At 37.6% G+C, this 22288-nt stretch overlaps 1 protein-coding gene across 3 annotated transcripts in view; it reads left to right on the top strand.

The window, feature by feature from the left end:
* Positions 1-13598, top strand: part of GFM1 (G elongation factor mitochondrial 1) — a 43459-nt gene extending 29861 nt beyond the window's left edge. For all 3 annotated transcript variants that reach the window (XM_044915048.1, XM_044915047.1, XM_021702672.1), the window contains 5 exons: positions 3748-3910; positions 5917-6061; positions 11441-11601; positions 12362-12415; positions 12559-13598. In XM_044915048.1, the coding sequence (XP_044770983.1) occupies positions 3748-3910; positions 5917-6061; positions 11441-11601; positions 12362-12415; positions 12559-12690 (655 nt within the window). In that variant the 3' untranslated portion in view covers positions 12691-13598. The remainder of the gene's footprint in view (positions 1-3747; positions 3911-5916; positions 6062-11440; positions 11602-12361; positions 12416-12558) is intronic.
* Positions 13599-22288: the final 8690 nt, after the last annotated feature.

Raw genomic sequence — 22288 nt, 5'->3', positions numbered from 1 at the left:
AGCATTAATTTGGAGGATTATGTAATTTGGACCAGGAGAAATAAATACACCTCATCCCCTCTCGCTTTACTAATCTTAGGAAAATGAGGTTTTGCTGTAAAAACCAAGCTTCTAACCTTCTGAATCACTTTGAAATTTTTACTTTTAAGAGTTAAAACATATTTAAGAACTGAACTTCAAGCACTACATGAAGTAACTTCTAACAAAGACAAGAGTTTTTAAAGCTGCTTAAAGCAAGCACAAACTTTTAGTAGGCAGTGCATTTCCATTCTGCAGGTTTCTTAATTGTCTTCTCGTTTTACCTTTGAAGGGACTATAATTTAGGCATTGGATTTGCTCTAGATCAGGAAGCTAAGGTTCCTTTTTATCTGTATGGCCAAACCTTCCCTTTAGCTCTTTGGCTTGGAAAAATAGAGCTTCTTAGCTTTTTTTTTTTCTCAAAATGGATTTTTGAAAGTTCTTTGGGTGGGCATATGTGTTGTGATTTAAAAAATAAAATGTATTTATAATGTGTTCTCTTCCCCAAATACCCTTCTTAATTTACTAATAAAGTCTTTATTTGGAGTAAGTATATTTTTTAAAAATGTAAGGAATAAGGCATTTCTGTCTTTTCTAGTTATATTAGCCAACCAACTGTCAAGTAAGAGGATGAAGGGGTTAGTTTCTCCCCTTAAGTCTTTTCTTAAAAAAAAAAAAAAAAGAGTAGGTTTTTCTTTTGGGGCGTGAGAGGGTGAGTCATTCATGTATCAGCCAACCTCTTAGGTTGTCATTGTGTGTGTGTGTGTGTGTGTGTGTGTGTGTGAATTGTTCGAATCACGTGTTTCTTTGATAGTGTCCAGGAAAGAGTGGCTGAGTACATTCTGATGATGCTGAAAGAGCTTTTTGCTGATAATGAAATTTTAAGTTTCACAAATAGCTAGTTAACATCTCCTGGTTATTTCCAGTTAGAGTTGTTAGAAATACAATATGTGAGCTTCCTAGATAAAGTCACTGAAGCTTTATGAATACCATCGCTGTAGGTCAAATCTAGTTAATAGGTTGTGACATATTAGGCATTTACTAAAAGCACGCATATTAATTTATATTCTTTTCAAAGTATAATTATTACATTAAAACATTTAACTGCCTATCTAGATGTTAAGTAAACTGCATTAAGAGAATCTTATTCCTATACTTGAATCCTTGAAATCTTATCTACTAAAGCTTTATGAATGGTTAGTCTAAAGTCTGTTATCCTCAAATTTGAATAATGTATGGGTTACCTTTAAAGTAACAAAATTATTACGGGTCTCTGGGATCAGGTAAATTATTATAATTTTATATAACTTGCATGAACATAAAACTAAAAAGGTCTGTGGCTTGCAACTTTGGTACAACTACAAAATCAAAATAAATCTACAAAATAGAGATAAAACCAATAGAGTTATGGGCTGCCGGGGTGGCTCAGTCAGTTAAGTGTCTGCCTAGGGCTCAGGTCATGATCTTGGGGTCCTGGGAGCAAGCCCCACATGGGGCTCCCCGCTGGGCAGGAGTCTGCTCCTCCTTCTCCCCCTGCTCCTCCCCACCATCTGTGCTCTCTCGCACTCTCTCTCTTAAATAAATTTTAAAAATCTAAAAAAAAAAACCAACAACAACCCAACACCATTTTAATTAACATTAGTTTTATCGTGAGAGGTGATATTTTTTCAAAATGAAATTGCCTTTCCAACATGCTAGTGGTCTGATGACCGGGGCATGGTCCTTTTACCTCCAGCACTCCTGTTCGCTGCCTACCAAGCCATGTCTTAGTTCTTCTACCTTTTGTCTAAGCGACTGTAAAATCTGTCTTCATGTACCGCCCTCTAACAGCTTTCCCAGTGAAATCATCCTTTTCAGGTTACGTCAGCTTATGTTCTTATTAGCCTTCTAGAAAAATGTTTGATGAAGAGCATTGGTTTTGGTGCAAATCCTGGCTCCGCCACTTACCTGCATCATGTTTGGCCAGTTACTCTCTCATCTGTAAAATGGTGATAGAAATATGGGACGCCTGGGTGGCTCAGTTGGTTAAGCGACTGCCTTCGGCTCAGGTCATGATCCTGGAGTCCCGGGATCGAGTCCCTCATCGGGCTCCCTGCTCGGCAGGGAGTCTGCTTCTCCCTCTGACCCTCCCCCCTCTCATGCTCTCTCTCTCATTCTCTCTCTCTCAAATAAATAAATAAAATCTTTAAAAAAAAAAAAAGAAAAGAAAAGAAATAGTACACACATCATAGTTTGTGGTGAAGAACAAACAAAACGATCCATACAAACTGCTTAGCACAAGCCTGGCACCTACGTGTTTCATTATTCAGCATCCACTTGATTATGACTCAGACGTGGCCCCTGAAACTTACTGGTCTGTGAACTGGTCCTGCCGGGCAGTGCTGGAAATGTTCTCTGTGCTGCCCTGTCCTGTAGCCGCTTCCCCCATTTGACTGTTGACCACTTAAAATGTGACCAGTGCAACTGAGGAACTGAATTTTAAATTTTTTCAAAATTTTAACTTAAATGTAAACATCCCTGGTTAGTGACTACCCTAGAGATAGCACAGATGGAGCGTGTATTTGTATCAATGTTATATTCTTGTCAAATTGAAAACAAAACTGTAAATGTCTTGGAGACCTTGCGCGTACCCACGACTTGGTCACCAGACACGGTTGTGGAGCCCCTGCAGTCGTTCTGTGGCACTTTGCCAGTTGTTTCCCTTTTACTTTTGTTCTCTTAGTTCCGAGAGAAAGTTCTCCTTTCAGCGGTTGTTTTCCTCAGCCCGTCCTGAATCTCTTGGCAGCTGGAAGATTATTTAAAGGCAGCTCATCAGGCACATTCACACTTAGGCTTTTTATGAAATCCGCATATTCCAAGCTGGCATCTCCTACCAAAATGAATATTTACTAATTCCAAACTAGCACAGATCTGTAGGTAGGAACAGGCTCGTTAATGTCCATTTACCTGCAGTTACCTGAGATAATTTTGAAAGTGGCTGGCCTCTTTCCTCTTGAGGTCTTGAGGAAGGTTTCGGTTTAAAGGAAGAAATGCTTTACAGGTAGTAGATACTCATGAAATGTTTTCTTCAGGGAAATAGTGTATGTTTACAAATGTTTAATATCTATATAAAGTGCTTATTCTATTTATGTTGCCATTCGTGGTTCAAAGTAAACACTGACCTGTCTGTATATGTGTCTATTTAAATGACTGACTGATGTTAGTCATCATTTTGCCATTACTGTTTTCAGGTATTAATCCACCATCTTGCATCACTCCATAAAGTCCAAGTAGTAAACTCAGATCTGAATAAATTACTGCAGAGCTCCTGTTTTCAAGTAACTGTCTTTAGTTGTAGAGATTTAAGAAGAGAACAGCAACACTGTGTCCCAGGGAAGGGAGGCATTCCAAAAGAAGAGGGTGAGCTCTTTGGAATGTAGGTTACTAGAGCACGAACCTTAGACTGACTTTTAACACTTTTACTTTTCTACTTGTGAAGTGAAGAATTGGCAGAATTAAAGAAAACCGTGGATTACTTTGGTGTTGTACCTCACTCTCACCTCCAAGTAAAAACATGAAAGAAAGAATTACTTTTTAAATAAATTTTACAATAAAATTTTATGGCAAGGTATTCAAAGGAGCAAGTAATAATGGTGAAATGTGGTTTTTCATTTAAATCAGTAGGAATTATTTCATTTTGCGAATTAACATAATGCTATATTGTTTTTCCCCCTCCTAAATCACTTTCAGGTTTGAATTTACACATAAAAAACAGTCAGGTGGTGCAGGCCAGTTTGGAAAAGTGATCGGTGTACTGGAGCCTCTGGACCCAGAGAACTACACTAAGTTGGAGTTTTTAGATGAAACATTCGGGGCTAATATTCCAAAGCAGTTTGTGCCTGCAGTAGAAAAGGTAACAACAAAAATAACTTTATTACATTTTTTTCAACCAGTTTATTAAGTATCAAATCATCTTTCTTTTTTTTTTTAAGTTTTATTTATCTAAGTAATCTCTAGACCCAGCGTGGGACTCGAACTCACGACCCCAAGATCGAGAGTCTCATTCTCTTCTGACTGAGTCAGCTAGGCGCCCCTCAAATCCTATTTCTATCACATTGTCTTACATGGTTCATTTTAGTTACAGTCTTGCTTCTTTATCTGGTTGTTAAACTTTCCATCTGATTTAGAATCTTCCGTGCATTAGGTTGAAGAGCTGTAAATATATACTATGACAACGAGGGGGAATTCATTGTTTCTTTTTGTTTGTTTGTTTCTTTTTTCCAAAACAAAGCAGTAGTTCTTTCTCTAAGAGGACTTATTTGCTTTCTCATAGTCCAACCATCTCAAAATTGTAGCCAGCTTTTTAAAGACATGCACTTAGCAAATATTTATTAAGCACTTTTCATATATAAAGCGCTCTTCTAGGGGGCAGAGGGAGAGAGAGAATCTTAGGCAGGCTCTGTGCCCAGTGCAGAGTCTGATGGAGGGCTGGATCTCACAACCCTGAGATCGTGACCTGAGCTGAAATCAAGAATTGGATGCTTAACCAACTGAGTCACTCAGGGTACCCCTCATTCTGTTTCTTAATCATAGTTATTTTATTTCTTTTGATAAATTGAACCTACTTTGTAAGTTGCAATCAACAATTAAAATTTGTAGCAGTTGTTAGGAATTTATGAAAGTTTCAAGTTTACTGTTGTAGTAGCATGATCATTCATCAAGACTCCCAACATCCCTGCTACTGGTTAATGTGCTCTTTGGTAAATCATGTTGTTCAGAGCCAGTTTCTTCATTTGTAAACCATGAGTAAATAGAAGACTAAACTTGAACCCCTCACCAATTTTAGTATCAGATGATACTCTGTAACATTTCTTTGTAAATTGCGAAGTGCTTTGCACATGTAAGAGGTTAGTGTTTTGTTTGCTTTCTAGGTCACTGGCTTTAAGACTGTTGTAAACCTTCAGCAACTGTCTGTTCTCATACATTGAAATTTTCAGGTTTTCATTTACCCTTTTAACTTAGAAATCTTTACTAATAGATTATTTTGGTTTTAGTGGTGGTAGCATTTTTTGTGATTAGTGTATTTCATTCATTATACTTTATTTCAGGACAGTATTTTGTCACTCATACTTTTAAGTTATCTTCTATTCTCCAAGATAAATGTAAGTGAAGGCTAACTTGTGTATTTTTCAACATACAGAGTTTATAGTTTTGCAGTGTCAGAAATATATTGTACTATATGTCAGCAATCTGATTGTTTGCCAAGAAAAACTAACTTGAATTGTGGGAGCTCTACAAATGTTGAAGGGACTGGAAAAGAATTGTACTTTTAAAATATGTTTAGTTTATTGTGTGTCAGTCATACATCAATGAAGCTGTTTTTTTAAAAAAGAACTGCATTAGGAAAAGTGAAATTACTTCTGAATTCCAGTTCTTACTGACGTGTGTAACACCAAAGCTATCATGTTGTGGTCTGCCACGAGGCAAAGCAGTGATGGGTGTATAGTGGGAGCTCAAGACATAGCTGTTGAATCAATGCCAAGTTCGATGGAGATACTCTTACTTGCCTTTCCTCTGTTTCCTCCTTATAAAATTAAGAGCATGCCATCTGTATAATGGGTTAGAAGAGGTAAGTAATTCCTGAAGATGTTAAGTGTTAGCATTCTCAGCATCACTTTCAAACCAGCTCACATCTTTAAGTGATATGCTTTTCCAAGGGATTTTTCATCTGTGGGATGCCACAGTAATAAAATTTAAGTAGTTAAGCTGTCCGACTTTTTAAAACTTATTTTTGAGGGGTGAAATGTAGTATTCATAAAAATGCTTAACTTCTGAACAGTATAAATGTGTGAGTATTCTTCTTAATTCATGTGCAAGTGAAATCCACTGACTCCATAAGTTGTGTTTATTCATTAACAGGGGTTTTTGGATGCCTGTGAGAAAGGCCCTCTTTCTGGTCACAAGCTCTCTGGGCTCCGGTTTGTCCTGCAAGATGGGGCGCACCACATGGTGGATTCCAATGAAATCTCTTTCATCCGCGCAGGAGAAGGTGCTCTTAAACAAGGTATTCTGAGTCCTGGCACTTGCTGCAACACTGTGTCTGTTTTCCCTGATAGACCATCAGAGACTCAGAATGCAATGCAGTGTTTTAGTCTTGTCCCCCCAGAGTACTAGACAGCCCACCAGGGAACATGGCAGGTTTTGGGCAAATATTTATAGAATTGAAGTGAGGGTAGATTACTGTGTTCTCTTTCTTAAAAACTACCTTGTGTCCTAAATTATCTAGTATTTTTCATATGCTTAAATTTATAGATAATCTGTAAGTTCTGTTTTTTTGCCACTTTTTTTTTAATCAATTAATTAGCATATAGCGTATTTTTAGTTTCAGAGGTAGAGTTTAGTGATTCATCAGTTGCATGTAATACCCAGTGCTCACTTCAAGTGCCCTCCTCAATGCCCATCACCCAGTTACCCTATACCCCCAACTGACCTCCCCTCCAGCAACCCTCAGTTTGTTTCCTGTAGTTAAGTCTCTTATGGTTTATCTCCCTCTCTTATTCCTCATTTTATTTCCACCCCCTTCTCCTGTGTCCATCTGTTTTGTTTCTTAAATTCCACATGAGTGAAATCATGTATTTGTCTTTCTCTGACTTATTTCACTTAGCATAATACCCTCTAGTTCCATCCACGTCGTTGCAAATGGCAAGATTTCATTCTTTTTGATGACTGAGTAGTATTCCTGTGTGTGTGTGTGCACGCGCGCACGTGCCACATCTTTATTCGTCGAATCTGGGCTCTTTCCATATTTTGGCTGTTGTGTTTTTAATAAGATAGATGTGCTTGGAATACTAAGAAATATTTTATAGAAACATTACAGTCATGCTATTTTTAGTGACTTATTCAGATGCCAGGAAATCCATAAGTTTGTAAGTAATTTTTGTAATGTATGACATTGTAGGCTTTTAGGCATTTTGAGGATGGCAACATATTTTGAAGGAACTCAGTAAACTTTGTTTATAGCGCAGACCCCTTGCTAAACTGGAATTGTCAACCTTTTCCACACAGAATAACCGGTGTATTAAAACCCTGATGAACCAGAAACCTAAACAATTGCAAGTATATGTGATTCATTGCTTTTAAAAGAGAAAAGCAAATAACACAGCAGTTTGACATCAGGGTTATTCAACAAAGGAACTTAAAACTTGTGTCCTGAACCCAGAAAATGTATTCTCTTTGTCATCTCTTCCATATTCATTATTAATAATGTCCATAAGTATCTTTACACAAGGGAATTATATTATGAAAAGAATTATTTATAAAACATTTCAGAAACATTTTTATCAAAGAGAGGGTCAAAATGGACAGTAAAAATTAGATAAGTCATATCTTTTAAGCATTCTGTAAATCACGGTTTTATTGATTCTGTATGAATTTTGGACTTCGTGTTGTTTTTCTGTTTGCATCTGCCATCAGGTGTTGGAAAAGGTTGCTCATTTCTTGACCAGGTTGCTAATTCTTTTTATTACTTAAACTAATGGCAACCGTTAGTAACTTGTGTTTTAGTTTCTCAGTTGTGAAAGGGAGAGAAAATCCTTCATTTTCTTTATGCCAGCTCTCTGTTAAAAATGCAGTTGAAATCTGTGATCTGGAAATTTTGTCATAATCTGAAGATTGTATTAATAGCAAAAAGGGAAATTAAGTCACAAAGAAAATAAGATTTTCTTAGGCATGATTCACATTAAAACACCTGCCTCTTTTGCCCTTTAGGGTGTTTACCACTTCAGTAAATCTTAAACTAGACAAATTAGTTGTAATCACTTTTGTACCTTTTTTTAAAGCTTTATTGCAGTGTAATTGACAAAATTGTGAGATATTTTAAGTGTACATGTGATGATTTTATATACATATATTATGATACTTTATACAAGCACGGCTGAATTAGAAATCACCAATTGTTCTATCTGGTTCTTGACTGGAAATTAGTAGCTTTCCTGGAGATAGAGTTTACACAAAGCCAGATAATTGGTATGATTGTCAGTTAACAAAGAGCCTCATCATCTTTTTTAGTTGCTCCTGTATGAAATATAATTAAATGTAGATGTATATGCCCATAATTTACACATATGATTCCATGAAAACAGTCTGTATATCTACTAATATTAACAGGTGAATATGTGCCATTTACTTTTTAATTATTTAAGGGTACAGACATTAAGTATGATTAACTGCCTGGTGGGTGTGCAAAGGAAAAGTACTAGATAGTAATTGAGAATTTTTTTTTGTTTTTTTGCCAGATAAACATTTACAAAACAGCAGCATGCTAGCGTGAAAAATGAATTACTTTGCTGTTTCTTCATCTGTTATTCAGTCATCCAGGATTGAAAGACAGAAGTGTATAGGGTGAAAGGAAGTTTTCCTTAGTTCAGTAAGAAAATCAGCTTTTCATGCATAAGCCTCTGTTGAGTGCCATATGAGAGTTTTGGGGTGAAAATGTTGATAAATGAGCCCAGTATCAGAATAGTTTAGACTTATGAGCCATTCTCTGTTATCAAAATTGGAAGAAAAATAGTTCAGATTCTCATTTTTTTCATTAAAAAAAATGAAAACTGGAACTGTGTTGGGTCACAGTTTAAACTTTGTCCCTGAGATTAATCAGTGATGTAACTAAAACTGAATCTAGAATTGAATGTTCTGTTTGGGCATGTTTCACCTTACAAATGTTACCATTGCCATCATTTTCTGTGGCCAGGTTTTAGAGCACTATGCTTGGTCTCCCCAGAAACCTCAAACTTGTAGCCATTCCATAAGAGAAATAAAGGCCTAGAAGTAAATGGTAGCTCATTTAACTTGACAGCACCCCTTTGATCTCTGCCCCGTTATGTGATGGGCTTGGAGATTAAATCCCAGCTCTGCTCTATGCTTACTGTGTGGAAATGTGCAAATCATAGGAATTTCCCCCAAGCTGCTTGGAGATAGTAATTCCATAATAATATATGAGAGAATGTAAAATTAAATATAAGAATGTATTTGAAAACACTTGCACATGCATACTTGGGCAGTGAATGCTAGTCACTCTTTCCTTCATATTACCTTTGACCTGGTACTGTGCCATGCCACCATTCCCAACTTCTTGTCTCAGAGTGCTCATAATAACATTTATTGATCACTTATGTGCTATGTGTTATGCTGAGTACATGAATTATCATATCTTTTTTTTTTTTTTTAAAGATTTTATTTATTTATTTGAGAGAGAGAGAATGAGAGACAGAGAGCAGGAGAGGGAGGAGGGTCAGAGGGAGAAGCAGACTCCCTGCCGAGCAGGGAGCCGGATGCGGGACTCGATCCCGGGACTCCAGGATCACGACCTGAGCCGAAGGCAGTCGCTTAACCAACTGAGCCACCCAGGCGCCTGTGAATTATCATATCTTATGTTCACAGTGACCTTATAGTTGAGAAAATCAGGACTCAGAGTAGTTAATTGAATGGCTCAAGATTACATGATAGTGGTGGAGCTGAGAGTTAAACCCAGCCCAGAGTCCTAACCCTTGAACACCACCTCAGAGGACCTCTTCAACACCTGGCCTGGTGTTATCAGCGTTATTCCTAGTGGCCTGATATAAAAATGTTACCACCTCTTCTCATCACTTCAGGCTTAAAAGTACCTGTAATGATGTTGGTATTTTTACTTGCTATCTTAAAAAGCCATAGACCACATGGATCTGCTTAAGGAAACTTAGCTTTTAGGAGTGGGCTGCCATGTGACTGTTGAATAGGGCAGGGTGAATTCTCTCCAGAGTTTTGTCACAGTGGGTTAGAAGAAGGCATGGATAAGGACAGGATTCTTTGGAAGTGAGTCAGGAGGTGAATTTAAGGAGAAAGGGGGAGTGGAAAGGAGCAGGATGAGAGAATATGAAACTGAGAACTGGACAGAACATCCTCAGCAATTAAGTGATGGGCACTGTATACCTGGCCCTTTCTTCCCTTTAAAATATGATGACCCTTTCACAATCTAGCTCTTTTATATTACTGACCTATTGAAAACACTAGGTAATGTGTACTAAATCTTAATATGTCTGCTCACATCTGTCTGTCTGGGTGTCTTCTGCATTGATTGCATTTATTTAGAGCCAGGGAAGCTCTGGTATTGTGATAACCCACGACATTACAAGAAATGGAGCTGTTCCTACAGTACGGAATTGTTAGTCTGCTGCTTTAGATGTCTGTGCAGGGTTCTTCGGGGCTTAACTGAGAAAACTTAGGAGTCTGCAAAGTTCAGTTCTTTCTCTTTTTAGAACAGAATTCACTCACTGAGACTAAGTAGTCAAAGGTATGAGCTATGATTTGAATTAGAAAGTATTTCAAAGAAATCCAAGCATATTAAATTGCTGTTCTTTAATTATTGCACTTAAGCTAATAGTGTCTTTAAGAGAAGTGCTTTAATGAATATACAAGAATGATTGCCAATTAATTTATTATAAACAAACTGATGCCTGGAAAGCTGTGATTATCTTAAAACAATATTTTCTTTGTCATCTTTTCTCTGTTTTGCTTAAAATCTTTATTTAGAGATAATTCATCCAGTCTGAGGCTGAAATATTATTCCACACTATCATAACATACAAATTAAATATGAATGTTTGAAATGTTGTTCTCTTCTCTCCACATTGTTAAATATAACCCTCAGTCAGCATTTGTCACAATAAGAAGTGTTCTGGTTAGGTATTAAGGGGGTTAAAGATGTTTGGACACACAACGTTTTCGTGCTTAGATGTCTCTTCACATCCAATGTCTTATTTTGTAGGTGAAGAAACTTGAGGGCTGGACACATTTTGATTTTCTAAAAGGCATATATAACTTGTTAGGGTCAGAACAGAAACTAGAAACTTGGGTCTTCTGATTCTTAATCATGTGTTGAAATTGCTTAGCCTAGAAAAGGAAAGACAGAACTCAAGTGTGACTTGATTATTGTCTCCAAATATATGATAAAAGTTATTCTCTTACAGTTAAAAATAACTATCTTCTAGGGACCAACCAGAAATAATTGGTTTACCTGGTCAAAGACTTAACAGTGAGTGTCCTTACTCGTCGAAGTATTCAGAGAGGGAGAATAAGTAACCCTCAACTGGATAATTTAGATGGTAAAGAACTTGACTGAATGTTGCTTGAAGACCCCTTTTATATTCTCCGCAGCTTAGTAATGTTTAAGGATAAAAATATAGTAATAGAAATATTAATACTGTAATCATGTGTTGTCTTATTGGAATTTCCATTTAGGAGAGTGACTCTTGCTACCAGAAAAAAAAGGTCCAGGTCAAATACTTTAACCTCATCACTCATGTGTGTACCTTTGGAGAGCACTCTCCCTTTTGTATATCTGGGTAAGGAAGATTTCCCATTTGTTTAAAGATTAATAAACTGATTTGTGTCTTTTTTTTTAACCCAGCTTTGGCAAATGCAACATTATGTATTCTTGAACCTATTATGTCTGTGGAAGTTATAGCCCCAAATGAATTTCATGGACCTGTGATTGCGGGAATTAACCGGCGCCATGGGGTAATCACAGGACAAGATGGGATTGAGGACTATTTTACACTGTATGCAGATGTAAGTACTATTGGTCACTGACAAACTTGCTTTTAGTAACCACAGATGGAAATGAGAGTTAGTTTTTGTTTTTGGAGAGTTTGTTTTGGAGAGTGTGGAGCAAATTGACACTTTTCTTAGCTATTTGAGTGTTGTATTTCTGGCAGTTTCTATAATTTGCTGTCAGAGCAACTCTTAAATGCAAAAGCTAAAAATAAGATTTATGTGGGCCTTTGTGAATATGTCATTTTCTTAGATGTATAAAAGTTATCTTTCTTTCTTGTTACAAGTTTCCTTTGTATAGCTGCTTTATCATGTTATCTCTGATTTACTGGGTAACACTGAGTTCTATTGCCTGTACTTAAATCTCATGGGAGAAAGTGTCTGTCACATTACATAAGGCCTCCTAGAAGACACTAATATCAGCATATTATTGAGGTGTCCAGAGGAAAGTTGTATTAACATCTTCGCAGAAGAAGCACTTGTCCATTTTTGAGCTTCAGCCAGAGTGTGGAGTAGGTATGGGGTGGGGGAAGGCCGTCAGGGCTGTCCACCCTGTGAAACAGCGATTTGGTTTCTAGTTGTGACTGTCACATTAAATTATTTTTAAATAAGATGTTCGGTAAAGCAAAAGTATACTTCTCTGGCTTTTAATTCTTTTAAATCAAGAGTAGTTAGTAGAAACTTAAGACTAAAGGAATTAAATGCCTAAGGCTTTTCTGTACTTTCTCAAATATTTTTCAATAAGCAATACTAAAATATCCTCTGTGTTTGTTTTCAGGTCCCTCTAAACGGTATGTTTGGTTATTCCACTGAACTTAGGTCATGCACAGAGGTAAGCAGGTGTTTAAACTTTATTCAAGTGCTCTTTGAAACCACCCTACACAGTGCTTAAATATGTGAAATCCTGTCTTTGCATGACTTTTCCTTGGTAGATGTACCAAAACAAACAAAATCTGTTGTTTTTTAACTCCTTAGGGAAAGGGAGAATACACAATGGAGTACTGCAGATATCAGCCTTGTTCACCGTCCACACAAGAAGACCTCATCAATAAGTACTTAGAAGCTACAGGTCAACTTCCTGTAAAAAAGGGAAAAGCCAAGAACTAACTTTCCTCACTTTAAGTTGACTAGCTGTAACTGAATCTGCGAGATTTATATACTTTAATGGATTCTGGTGGAATGAATTCAGGCTGAAACAAATTTTAGAAGCCCTTTCTATTCTATTCAGGAGCTTCTGTCATATTCAAAGATAATTCTATGTGTATCCCAACTCTGTGGATTGGTTTTACAGTTCATTGAAAAACATCAAATAAAATATGACTATTACTGAAATATATTTAATATCTAAGGGAAGAAGAGACGGATTTCAGTTACACTTCTAAGCGTAGAATGGTATGTAAACTTCCTTTCCGAATATCTTATGCTAAGAATTTTCACCATATAGAAAAGCTGAAAAAGGCAGTACAGAGAACAGGCCTATACCTTCCATCTAGACTCAATAATGAACAATCTTGTTAACAATTTGTTCATCACATAATTTATTTTGTCATATTTGCTTTATCTGTCTTTGTCTCGTACCTCTATATTTAAATTTTTTTAAAATTATTGTTTTGCTGAACAGTAATTTGAAAGTGAATTGCTTATATCATGACACTTCTTAGGAGTGTCCTCTTTTAATAAGCAGGCTTTTGTGGAAGGCAGCTGTGCTCACCACTGTACCACCAACACACACTTGAACAAGACTTTTTTGTTTAAGAGTGGATTTCACATGTTCTTAATAGAGAACATTTTTCAGATTCTTCATTGGAATATTATGTAATATGGCTAGTAAATTTCTAGCTGTTTTATATATAGGTGATTGCTTCAATTTGTGGCTTCTGCAAATTTGTAAATGCCTATTTTTATGTTAGTTTCTTGTGGACATTTTAAAATGAAAAGCAGATCCTTGCATATTGCTATTCTTACCTATGTTCATTTTAATGTTTCTGCAACTCTGAATAATAAAACATAATTTACATAGTTGCTGCCTGGTCAGTTTCATTCACCTGGTAAACGCTAGTTGAATTTGAGTCTGTTGGAATATCGTATATTGTATTCGTTGACATTGTGAAAGAACAAATGTTAAGTTTTTGTTTCTAGAATAGGTTGGATTTTCCTGAACAGTACTACCATATTGTTTAGGATTACTTCATCCCAAATCATCTGATGGGAGAGGCATTTCCTGGTCCTTTCTCTTAGTGGATAATAGAGATAAAATAACAGTTTTGAATTCCTTTCTTTTTCTTGATTATAGGTTTGGCTTTATAACTTAAGCTTTCTATTAAAAGATTTTTTGAAGTATTGAGCATGTTTTCGAAGTATCTGCTAAATGCTTTAAGTGCATTTAATTTAGTTGTCACAACGCTATGAAAGTGGGTACTATTAGCCACTTCTATTTACCATTTTGAAATAGAAGAAGCAAAAGCACGGAGAAGGTAAATAACTTGTCCAAGACCACACAGCTTGTTAAATTTTCAAGTTGGGGGTGCCTGGGTGGCTCAGTTGGTTAAGCAACTGCCTTCGGCTCAGGTCATGATCCTGGAGTCCCGGGATCGAGTCCCGCATCGGGCTCCCTGCTCGGCAGGGAGCCTGCTTCTCCCTCTGACCCTCCTCCCTCTCATGCTGTCTCTCATTCTCGCTCTCAAATAAATAAAATCTTTAAAAAAAAAAAAAAAATTTTTCAAGTTGGTAATTAGTTGTATTCATGAAACCGCATGCATTTTCCCCATGAATATGTCTGTTGCTATCGTAGCATCCAGCCTGAATAATATTGGCTGTGGCATTTCATCAGCAGCTCATGCTATTGACAATGACTTTGAAAATTGTTCCTGAGGAGGAAATACCTTCCCAGAATTTAGTACAGTTTCTCTGGCTATTGCCAACAGTTAGGAATATTGGAACTAAGACGGGTAAGTTTTGATGTGTTTTTAACTTGTTAAACATTCTGGTTATAAAGACAGAGCATCAGAAAAAAACCTAGATATTTAATCCAACACCAGCATTTCATAGGCAAAAACACAGGCCTGGCTGGTGGGAGTAACAAGAGTAGGATGACACAGGGATAGATCGAGGACCAGAACCTGCATCTCTTGCCATCTCTTGCTAATTAGTTTGGTTATAACTGGTAAAGACCACGTAGCAACCAAGGTTTGTAGCAAGGAAAAAATTAACGAGAATATTCATAAATGAGGATTTTTTTATATTACTCTTACGAAGGATAATTGTTGGCTAATTTAAAGAAAGACAGTATTGTGTTGGAGAAGAGTAACAGCACTACGCAGGCAGTATTGCAGTGATTCCCAACCCGCTAATTCTGGCTGCACTTTAAAAATCACATGGGGAGCTTTAAAAAGAATTGCCCAGTCCCGTCTCTAGATGCTTGGATTCTTTGGATCAAGATCAAAAGTTTTCCACTTGATTCTAATATACAGGAAAGTTTAAAGAGCAGTATTCCCTGCACCTCCAAGACATGAAATGGAAGATTTATTTATTTGTGTCACATTTTTCATTTTCTCTTGTGTGATGTTAGAGTTGGGCTATATGGGTTCTTAGTTTGACAACTTTGTCTTTAAAGAAATAGGGTCAGTTTTCTGTCTATTCCTTTTCCTCCCTGCTCACTCTTAGAGATTATTTAGTTGTAAAATCATCAAAATTAAATCCTGAAGTGTTAGGATTTTTCATATTTTAATATTTTTGAAATCTGGATGGGTTTTAAAATTGATGCCAATGAAAGTAGGCAGCCACCAGGTAGTAGTAAATTGTGACCATGTAGAAGTATATCCCTTTGTAAGAGGACAACTGTTTGCATTGCTAAAACTGTAATTGGTGAGTGAGAGCTTTAATTGCTGCTTAAAGTGTCTTCAAATAAATAACACTGGAATGCACCCTTGAAACAGTTTGTTGTATTTACAATTTATTATGAGCATTCATTTATTCGTTTATCCATTCAAATAAGTGCCAGGTAGCAAGTTAGGTGGTTGTAGCACTTTGAAAGCTAGGCAAGATCACAGAACAGGTCATAGAATTTTCTAAGCTGGGAGAAATTGGTGGAATAAACTCATTTCATGAAGAACTATCATTCAAGGGCAAATATAGAAACTTCCAAATGACTTTGAGAAGAATTTGTTTAATTTCTAACAATTCATAATTCAGGTAGGAAAAATGAAACAGAAGGCAATGGGATGCAGACAAAATCCTGGTATTATTTTGTATGTCTTAAAATTTTGAAAGTTCTAGAGATTAGGAAGATAAATGTGATGCTATATATACCTGCCATTGGCTCAGTGGTTGAGAAGAATTTAGGCTCCTAATGAAAAGAAGACTTAGGGAATTTAGAGTTTTCATTTTATGTCAAAGCTGATGAAGTAATTTTTCTCTGCTGTTAGCTGGCAAAATCAATATTAGTAAAATCAGGTCAGCAATTTTAGAGTTTGTGCTAGAGAAGATGTTCTTATTGTGATATTAGTGAGAAATATTTGGTTTAACTTTTGGGAGTTTTATAAATTTAGACAATTGTGTTTGTTGTCTATGTGTAGAATTCCTCTTCATAATCTATTATACTGAAATAAATCTGTAAATTGAATAATGGTCATATTTGTGAGCCTAATCTCATTAATTAAAAAATGCTTTCATGAGGAAGAGGACTTTGAGATAAGTGACAGTAGAAAGCTGAAACCCTTTTCTAGCCCTTAATGTGATACTAAAAAGTTGATTAAAGATCACAGGACATTGACATTATTACTATAATGCTCTTGGCACCTTTGTATTAAGGTTAAGGTTAAATTAAGATTATTTAGGGAACTTCATTTAAAGGAGCTTATTGCTTGGTTTTGACATAATTTAATCATTGTAGATGGATATTTTAGAAAAAGTATTTTCTTTGCATTATTACGTAGGTGGGAGATCTGGTGTTTCATTTAAATGATTGTTTCCAGTGCTTCAGGATACTTAATAGTTCTTTAAATCAGGTGGCTATTGGGAAGATGAAACAAAGGGCTTTAAAATATATATATATGGACTAGATCTAAAAAGTATCTGTTCGTTTTTATCTTGTAATAGTCCATGTCTGTAAAATTTTTCTCTTCAGCATAAACTTTTCTAATTTTCTGACAGTATAGACTTAAGAGTAATATTTTGGGATATTCTAAGGCTGATGCTTCCTAACCAGTTACTGGCCAAGGATCCTGGTTAACGGTTTTGAGACACTGACATAAGCATTCCATTAAATGTGTAGGGGCCAAGGGCAAGCCACCCCAAAATGTCCCACTTCGGTATATTGATTATTTTAAATAAAAGTTGCATAAGAGACAAGACTGCACAAGGACACCTGGATCACACCCTCTATGCCCCTGAAAGCAGGAAATGAATCTCTGAGGTGAAAAGGCACCCTCTCTGTACCACAAGGTAAAGAAACATCCTTATTATCAGAGAGAGGAAATTTAGAGCCAAGAAAGCTGTATAAACAACCCTTGTAACTTGTTACTAACTTAGAATTCTTTACTAATTGAAGGTTAATCAAAGTTAAGTTTTCTTTGTCCTGTCAATTCCTCACAGGTTGTCTCTGTCTATAAAGTATAAAAACTACCCATTTTTTTAGGTTTCAATTGCATTATTGGGCCTCTCTGCACATATAATAAAACTCTTTTTTCTCCTGTTAAATCTGTCACCTATCAATTTAATTCTTAGACTAGCTGGAAGAACCTTGATGGGTAAAATGAAATTTAGATTCCTCCCCTATAGTTGGCATATTTGCAGGATCAGCTTCCACGGGATAGTTACTCCGAAGATTCTGCAGTTTTAAGATACTGGGAAATCTGACATACAACCAGCAGAAGGTAAGATTTCTTTCCATGTCTGCCTCCCAGAATCTCTGTCTGCAGAATCTGGTGGAGTGAGAGTAATGAGAATCATTTTTTTTTTTTTCCCTCTCTCTAAATTTAGATTAGCAAGAAACAATCTTGTGGAACTAATACATTGGACTTAGCAAGTCTTGGTAAAAATGTGGTTGAGTACTGTTAGTGATCCATTTCCTCCCAGAGATGGTCTTTGTTTTCCTTTGTCTCTGTGTTTTGTGTCGTTTGTCATAAAAAGGAATTTCCATGGGGCAGAAAGCAGGCGTAGGCTCTAGAAGCCCCCTGTTTGAGCCAGCCTCACAGACTGATGAATAAATGGCTCTCATCAGACTGGTGTCTGCTCAGACAAACTTGACTGTGAGTTAATGTGCACGTGAGGTAAAGGTTGTCGCCACGGGAAATCTTGGAAGCCAGAGCCTAAAACTGGTGGGCATGGGGTGAGCACTTAAAAGCTATTAGAGTGCTTACTGCCTAACTCAGTGACTCCCATGTTAGGATAAGTTGGTCACAGAACAGGTTAGATTAACAATAGGTCACTTGCCTAACACCACGCAGTCTGCAACCCACGGCACATCCCTCGTAGTTATTAGTTAGTTTGGCTCTGAGAGACCCAGCAGATAGCTAAAGCTGTTAATGTGTACATCAGAAAAACCAGATGAGATTTTTTCCTTTCATCTTGTCATATGTCCTAAGAGCTTGGCTTTGTGATCAGTAAGAATATTCTCTCTGGTCTTCACCTTCTGGACGGTACACTTACTGGTGTGCAACTTGATGGCCAAATAGACTGGGGTTCCAAGACCTGCAGTTACAAGCAGCCCGCTTCGTCTGGGCATGCCAGTTCTCAAGGGAGTTTGTCATAAAAGGTCCTAGCCCATAAGGGGCCTTCGTCATCTATCCTGCATTGCTTGTTAGTGTTGGAAAGTCCCAGTCTAGTAGTGTCTGGCAGCTGTCAGAGATTAGCGGGTCTACTTACTTTTGTGGGAGACTGACAACACCGTTTTCGCTACATCATCCTTATGGCCTATGCAACAAAGTCCTTTGCTTGCTTAGACAGTCTTTGGAGAGAAACTTGTATAATAGCGGCTACGCTATCTTCCCTCTCTAGGGACACCTCTTGCGTCTTGGATTACGCCATCAAAGGGCTTACTGGTTTGAGTTGCTACTGGAATTAATAAGATCCTGCTTGTCAGTAGCTGGAAGAGAGGTCCTTTAAATTGACTGTATTTGCAAGGAAACATTTATGGAGAGCTCTCAATTGTCTGATTAGTATAATCACTAAACTTAGGGATGCCCCGAATGAGATGAAAGAAAAAAAAAATTAGACCTAAGACATTAATGTCCACATCTAACATAAATTCCTTCTTAAAATCCAGCCCCATCTGCCTATTTTAACTTTCCCTGGAAGACTTACAGAGAACACTCTGGTCTAGTCTCTCAGTTCAAAGTAGACAGGTTACTCAGGCTAGTCATGGACATTCTGAAAGCCAGAAAGTGCATGTAGCAGAAGCACCTGGGACAGGCAGTAGGGCCTGCTTTGCTGTAATCAGGCCCTTTCAGCTTCAGGAATTTGTGGGCAGTACCTTCATAGATGTGTCCTAGACCCTGCCACTGCAAAACCCATGTCTCCTGAACAGCAGCAGATCTTGTGAATTGAAAAGCCTTTTTTCCTCCACTTTCAGAAGATCCCACCAAATTCAGAGAAGAATTAGCTTAATGGCTATTCCCAGGCCCACTCACAGAGACCTTGATTGGCTGCTAAGGTGAGTTCCTCCACCCATGATGATACTGTGGTTATTTGGCCAGACAGGCCCTTGGAGAAACCCTCCCTTCACAGAGTGAAAACAAGACCAAAATGTCTCCTAGCCCTCCTACAAATGAACCGGGGAAGGCCAATATTCAGGCACTAACGGAAGCCAAGGTTAAATTCTGTACTCAGAAAAGACGACTTGTGTTAAAATGCTTGATACAGATTTTATAAAGGCATAAATCTTTTGATTCCTTTTTTAGTTGAAAATCTCCCTGATATGAAAAAAATAAAAGTTTTTGGGGCGCCTGAGTGGCTCAGTTGGTTAAGCGACTGCCTTCAGCTCAGGTCATGATCCTGGAGTCCTGGGATCGAGTGCCGCATAGGGCTCTCTGCTCGGCAGGGAGTCTGCTTCTCCCTCTGACCCTCCTCCCTCTCATGCTCTCTGTCTCTCATTCTCTCTCTCTCAAATAAATAAATAAAATCTTTAAAAAATAAATAAATAAATAAAAGTTTTTGGAGTGCCTGGGTAGCTCAGTCGGTTGAGTGTCCAACTCTTGGTTTCAGCTCAGGTCACGATCTCAGCTTCGTGGGATCGAGCCCTGTGTTGAGCCCTGCATCACAAGGCTCCACCCTCAGCTTGGAGTCTGCTTCTCTCTCTCTCTCTCTCTCTCCCCCTCTCCCCCCTCCCTCTGCACCTCCTCTTCTTACGCTCTCTCTAAAATAAATAAATCTTTAAAAAAATAAGTTTAATTAAAAAGGCGGAGCAATCCATAAATATTCAGTCTATAATCCATTTCTTTGGGGAAATTGGAAACAACCGTCTTTGTCTTACAAAGCGTTACAAAACCAGAAATGCAACTCTAGAAGTCTTCCAAGCCCACCTTTTTTTTTTTAGTTAAGTTTTAAATTTTGATTCCAGTATAGTTAACATACAGAGTTATATTAGTTTCAGGTATACAATATAGTGATTCAACAATTCTATACAATACTTAGTGCTCATTATGATAAGTGGGCTTTTTTTTTTAAGATTATTTTAGAGAGCATGAGTCGGGGGAGAGGCAGAGAGAGAGAGAGAAAAGCAGACTCCCCACTGAGCATGGAGCCTGACAAGGGGCTGGATCTCACAACCCTGAGGTCATGACCTGAGCTGAAATCAAGAGTCGGTCCTTTAATAGACTGAGACACCCAGGTGCCCCATAGTGTACTCTTAATTCCCTTCACATATTTCACCCATCTTCCCACCCACCTGCCCTCTGGTAACCACCTGTGTTTTGACTATAGTCTCTTTTTTGGTTTGTCTATTTTTTCCTTTGTTTTGTTTCCACATGAGTGAAATCATACCGTATTTGTCTTTCTCTGACTGATTTCATGTAGCATAATACACTCTAGCTCCATCCATGTTGTTGCAAATGACAGATTTCGTTCTTTTTTGTGGCTAAATAATATTCTATTGTGTATATATACATCTTCTTTATCCATTTATCTATGGATGGACACTTGGGCTGCTTCCATAATTTGGCTATTGTAAATATGCTGCAATAAACATAGGGGTACATGTATCCTTTTGAATTAGTGTTTTTATATTTTTGGGGGGTAAATACCCAGTAGTGCAATTGCTGGGTCAAAGGGTAGCTCTACTTTTTAACTTTCTGAGGAACCTCCATACTGTTTTCCATAGTGGCTGCACCAGTTTGCATTCCCACCAACAGTGCACGACCTCTTTTTGCCACAACCTTTTGCTACAACCTCTCCAACACGTGTTGTTTCTTGTGTTAATTGATTTTAGCCATTCTGACTGGTGTGAAGTGATGTCATTGCAGTTTTGAGTTGCATTTTCCTGATGATGAATGATGTTGAGCATCTTTTCATGTGTCGTCCATCTTCATGTCTTTTTTTTTTTTTTAAGATTTTATTTATTTATTCGACAGAGAGAGACACAAAAAGAAAGGGAACACAAGCAGGGGCAGTGGGAGAGGGAGAAGCAGGCTTCCTGGTGAGCAAGGAGCCCGATGCGGAGCTTGATCCCAGGACCCTGGGATTATGACCTGAGCTGAAGGCAGATGCTTAACCGACTGAGCCACCCAAACGCCCCTGATGTCTTTTTTGGAGAAATGTCTGTGCATGTCTTCTGCCCATTTTTAATTGGATTATTTGGCTTTTGGGTGTTGAGTTGTAGCAGTTCTTTACATATTTTGGATACTAACCGTTTACCAGATATGTCATTTGCAAATATCTTCTTCCATTCAGTAGGTTGTCTTTTATGTTTTGTTGATTGTTTACTTTGCTCTGCAGAAGCTTTTTATTTTGATATAGTCCCAATACTTTATTTTTGGTTTTATTTCACCTGAGATGGTATTTTAAAAAGAGAAAAGAGGCTTTTTTGAAATACAGACTGCTAAAAGTGCTGTTATGCCCAGACTAGCAGCTCTGATAAGAAGCCAGTATGTCCCGGGGCACCTGGGTGGCTCAGATGGTTAAGCGTCTGCCTTCGGCTCAGGTCATGGTCCCGGGGTCCTGGGATCGAGCCCCACATCGGGCTCCCTGCTTGGCGGGAAGCCTGCTTCTCCCTCTCCCACTCCCCCTGCTTGTGTTCCCTCTCTCGCTGTGTCTCTCTCTGTCAAATAAGTAAGTAAAATCTTTAAAAAAAAAAGAAGCCAGTATGTCCCAAGAAGTTCACCTTGAAGAAAACTTGGATTCTTCCTCTGTCTTTGTGATGTAAATTTTCTATCCCCATCTTCTCTGGGACCTAAAAGCCATTCTTTGAAATACAAGTTTAAAGAAGTTTCTCATCAGAAAAACAAAAAAAAAAAGAGGTTGGAAATCAGGCCTATAATGTCCTCACCACAAATATTAGTAAAAACAAAAGCTGTAAGATTTTTATTTGTATCTGTATGTCTGTCTATCTATCTAGCCAAAATTAGTTTGTAAAAGAGCTCTATTTAGTTGGTTTGAAGGCAAGCCCTCGTAAGCATTGGGCATTCTAAAACTCTTAGAAACTAACCCAGATGTTTTTCAAGTTCAGAAACACATGATCTGAAAAAATATTCTGTATTGAAGCTAATTTAAG

Source organism: Neomonachus schauinslandi, chromosome 1, assembly GCF_002201575.2.
Source record: "Neomonachus schauinslandi chromosome 1, ASM220157v2, whole genome shotgun sequence".
Classification (NCBI taxonomy): Eukaryota; Metazoa; Chordata; class Mammalia; order Carnivora; family Phocidae; genus Neomonachus; species Neomonachus schauinslandi.
This window is presented reverse-complemented; position numbering and strand designations above follow the sequence as displayed.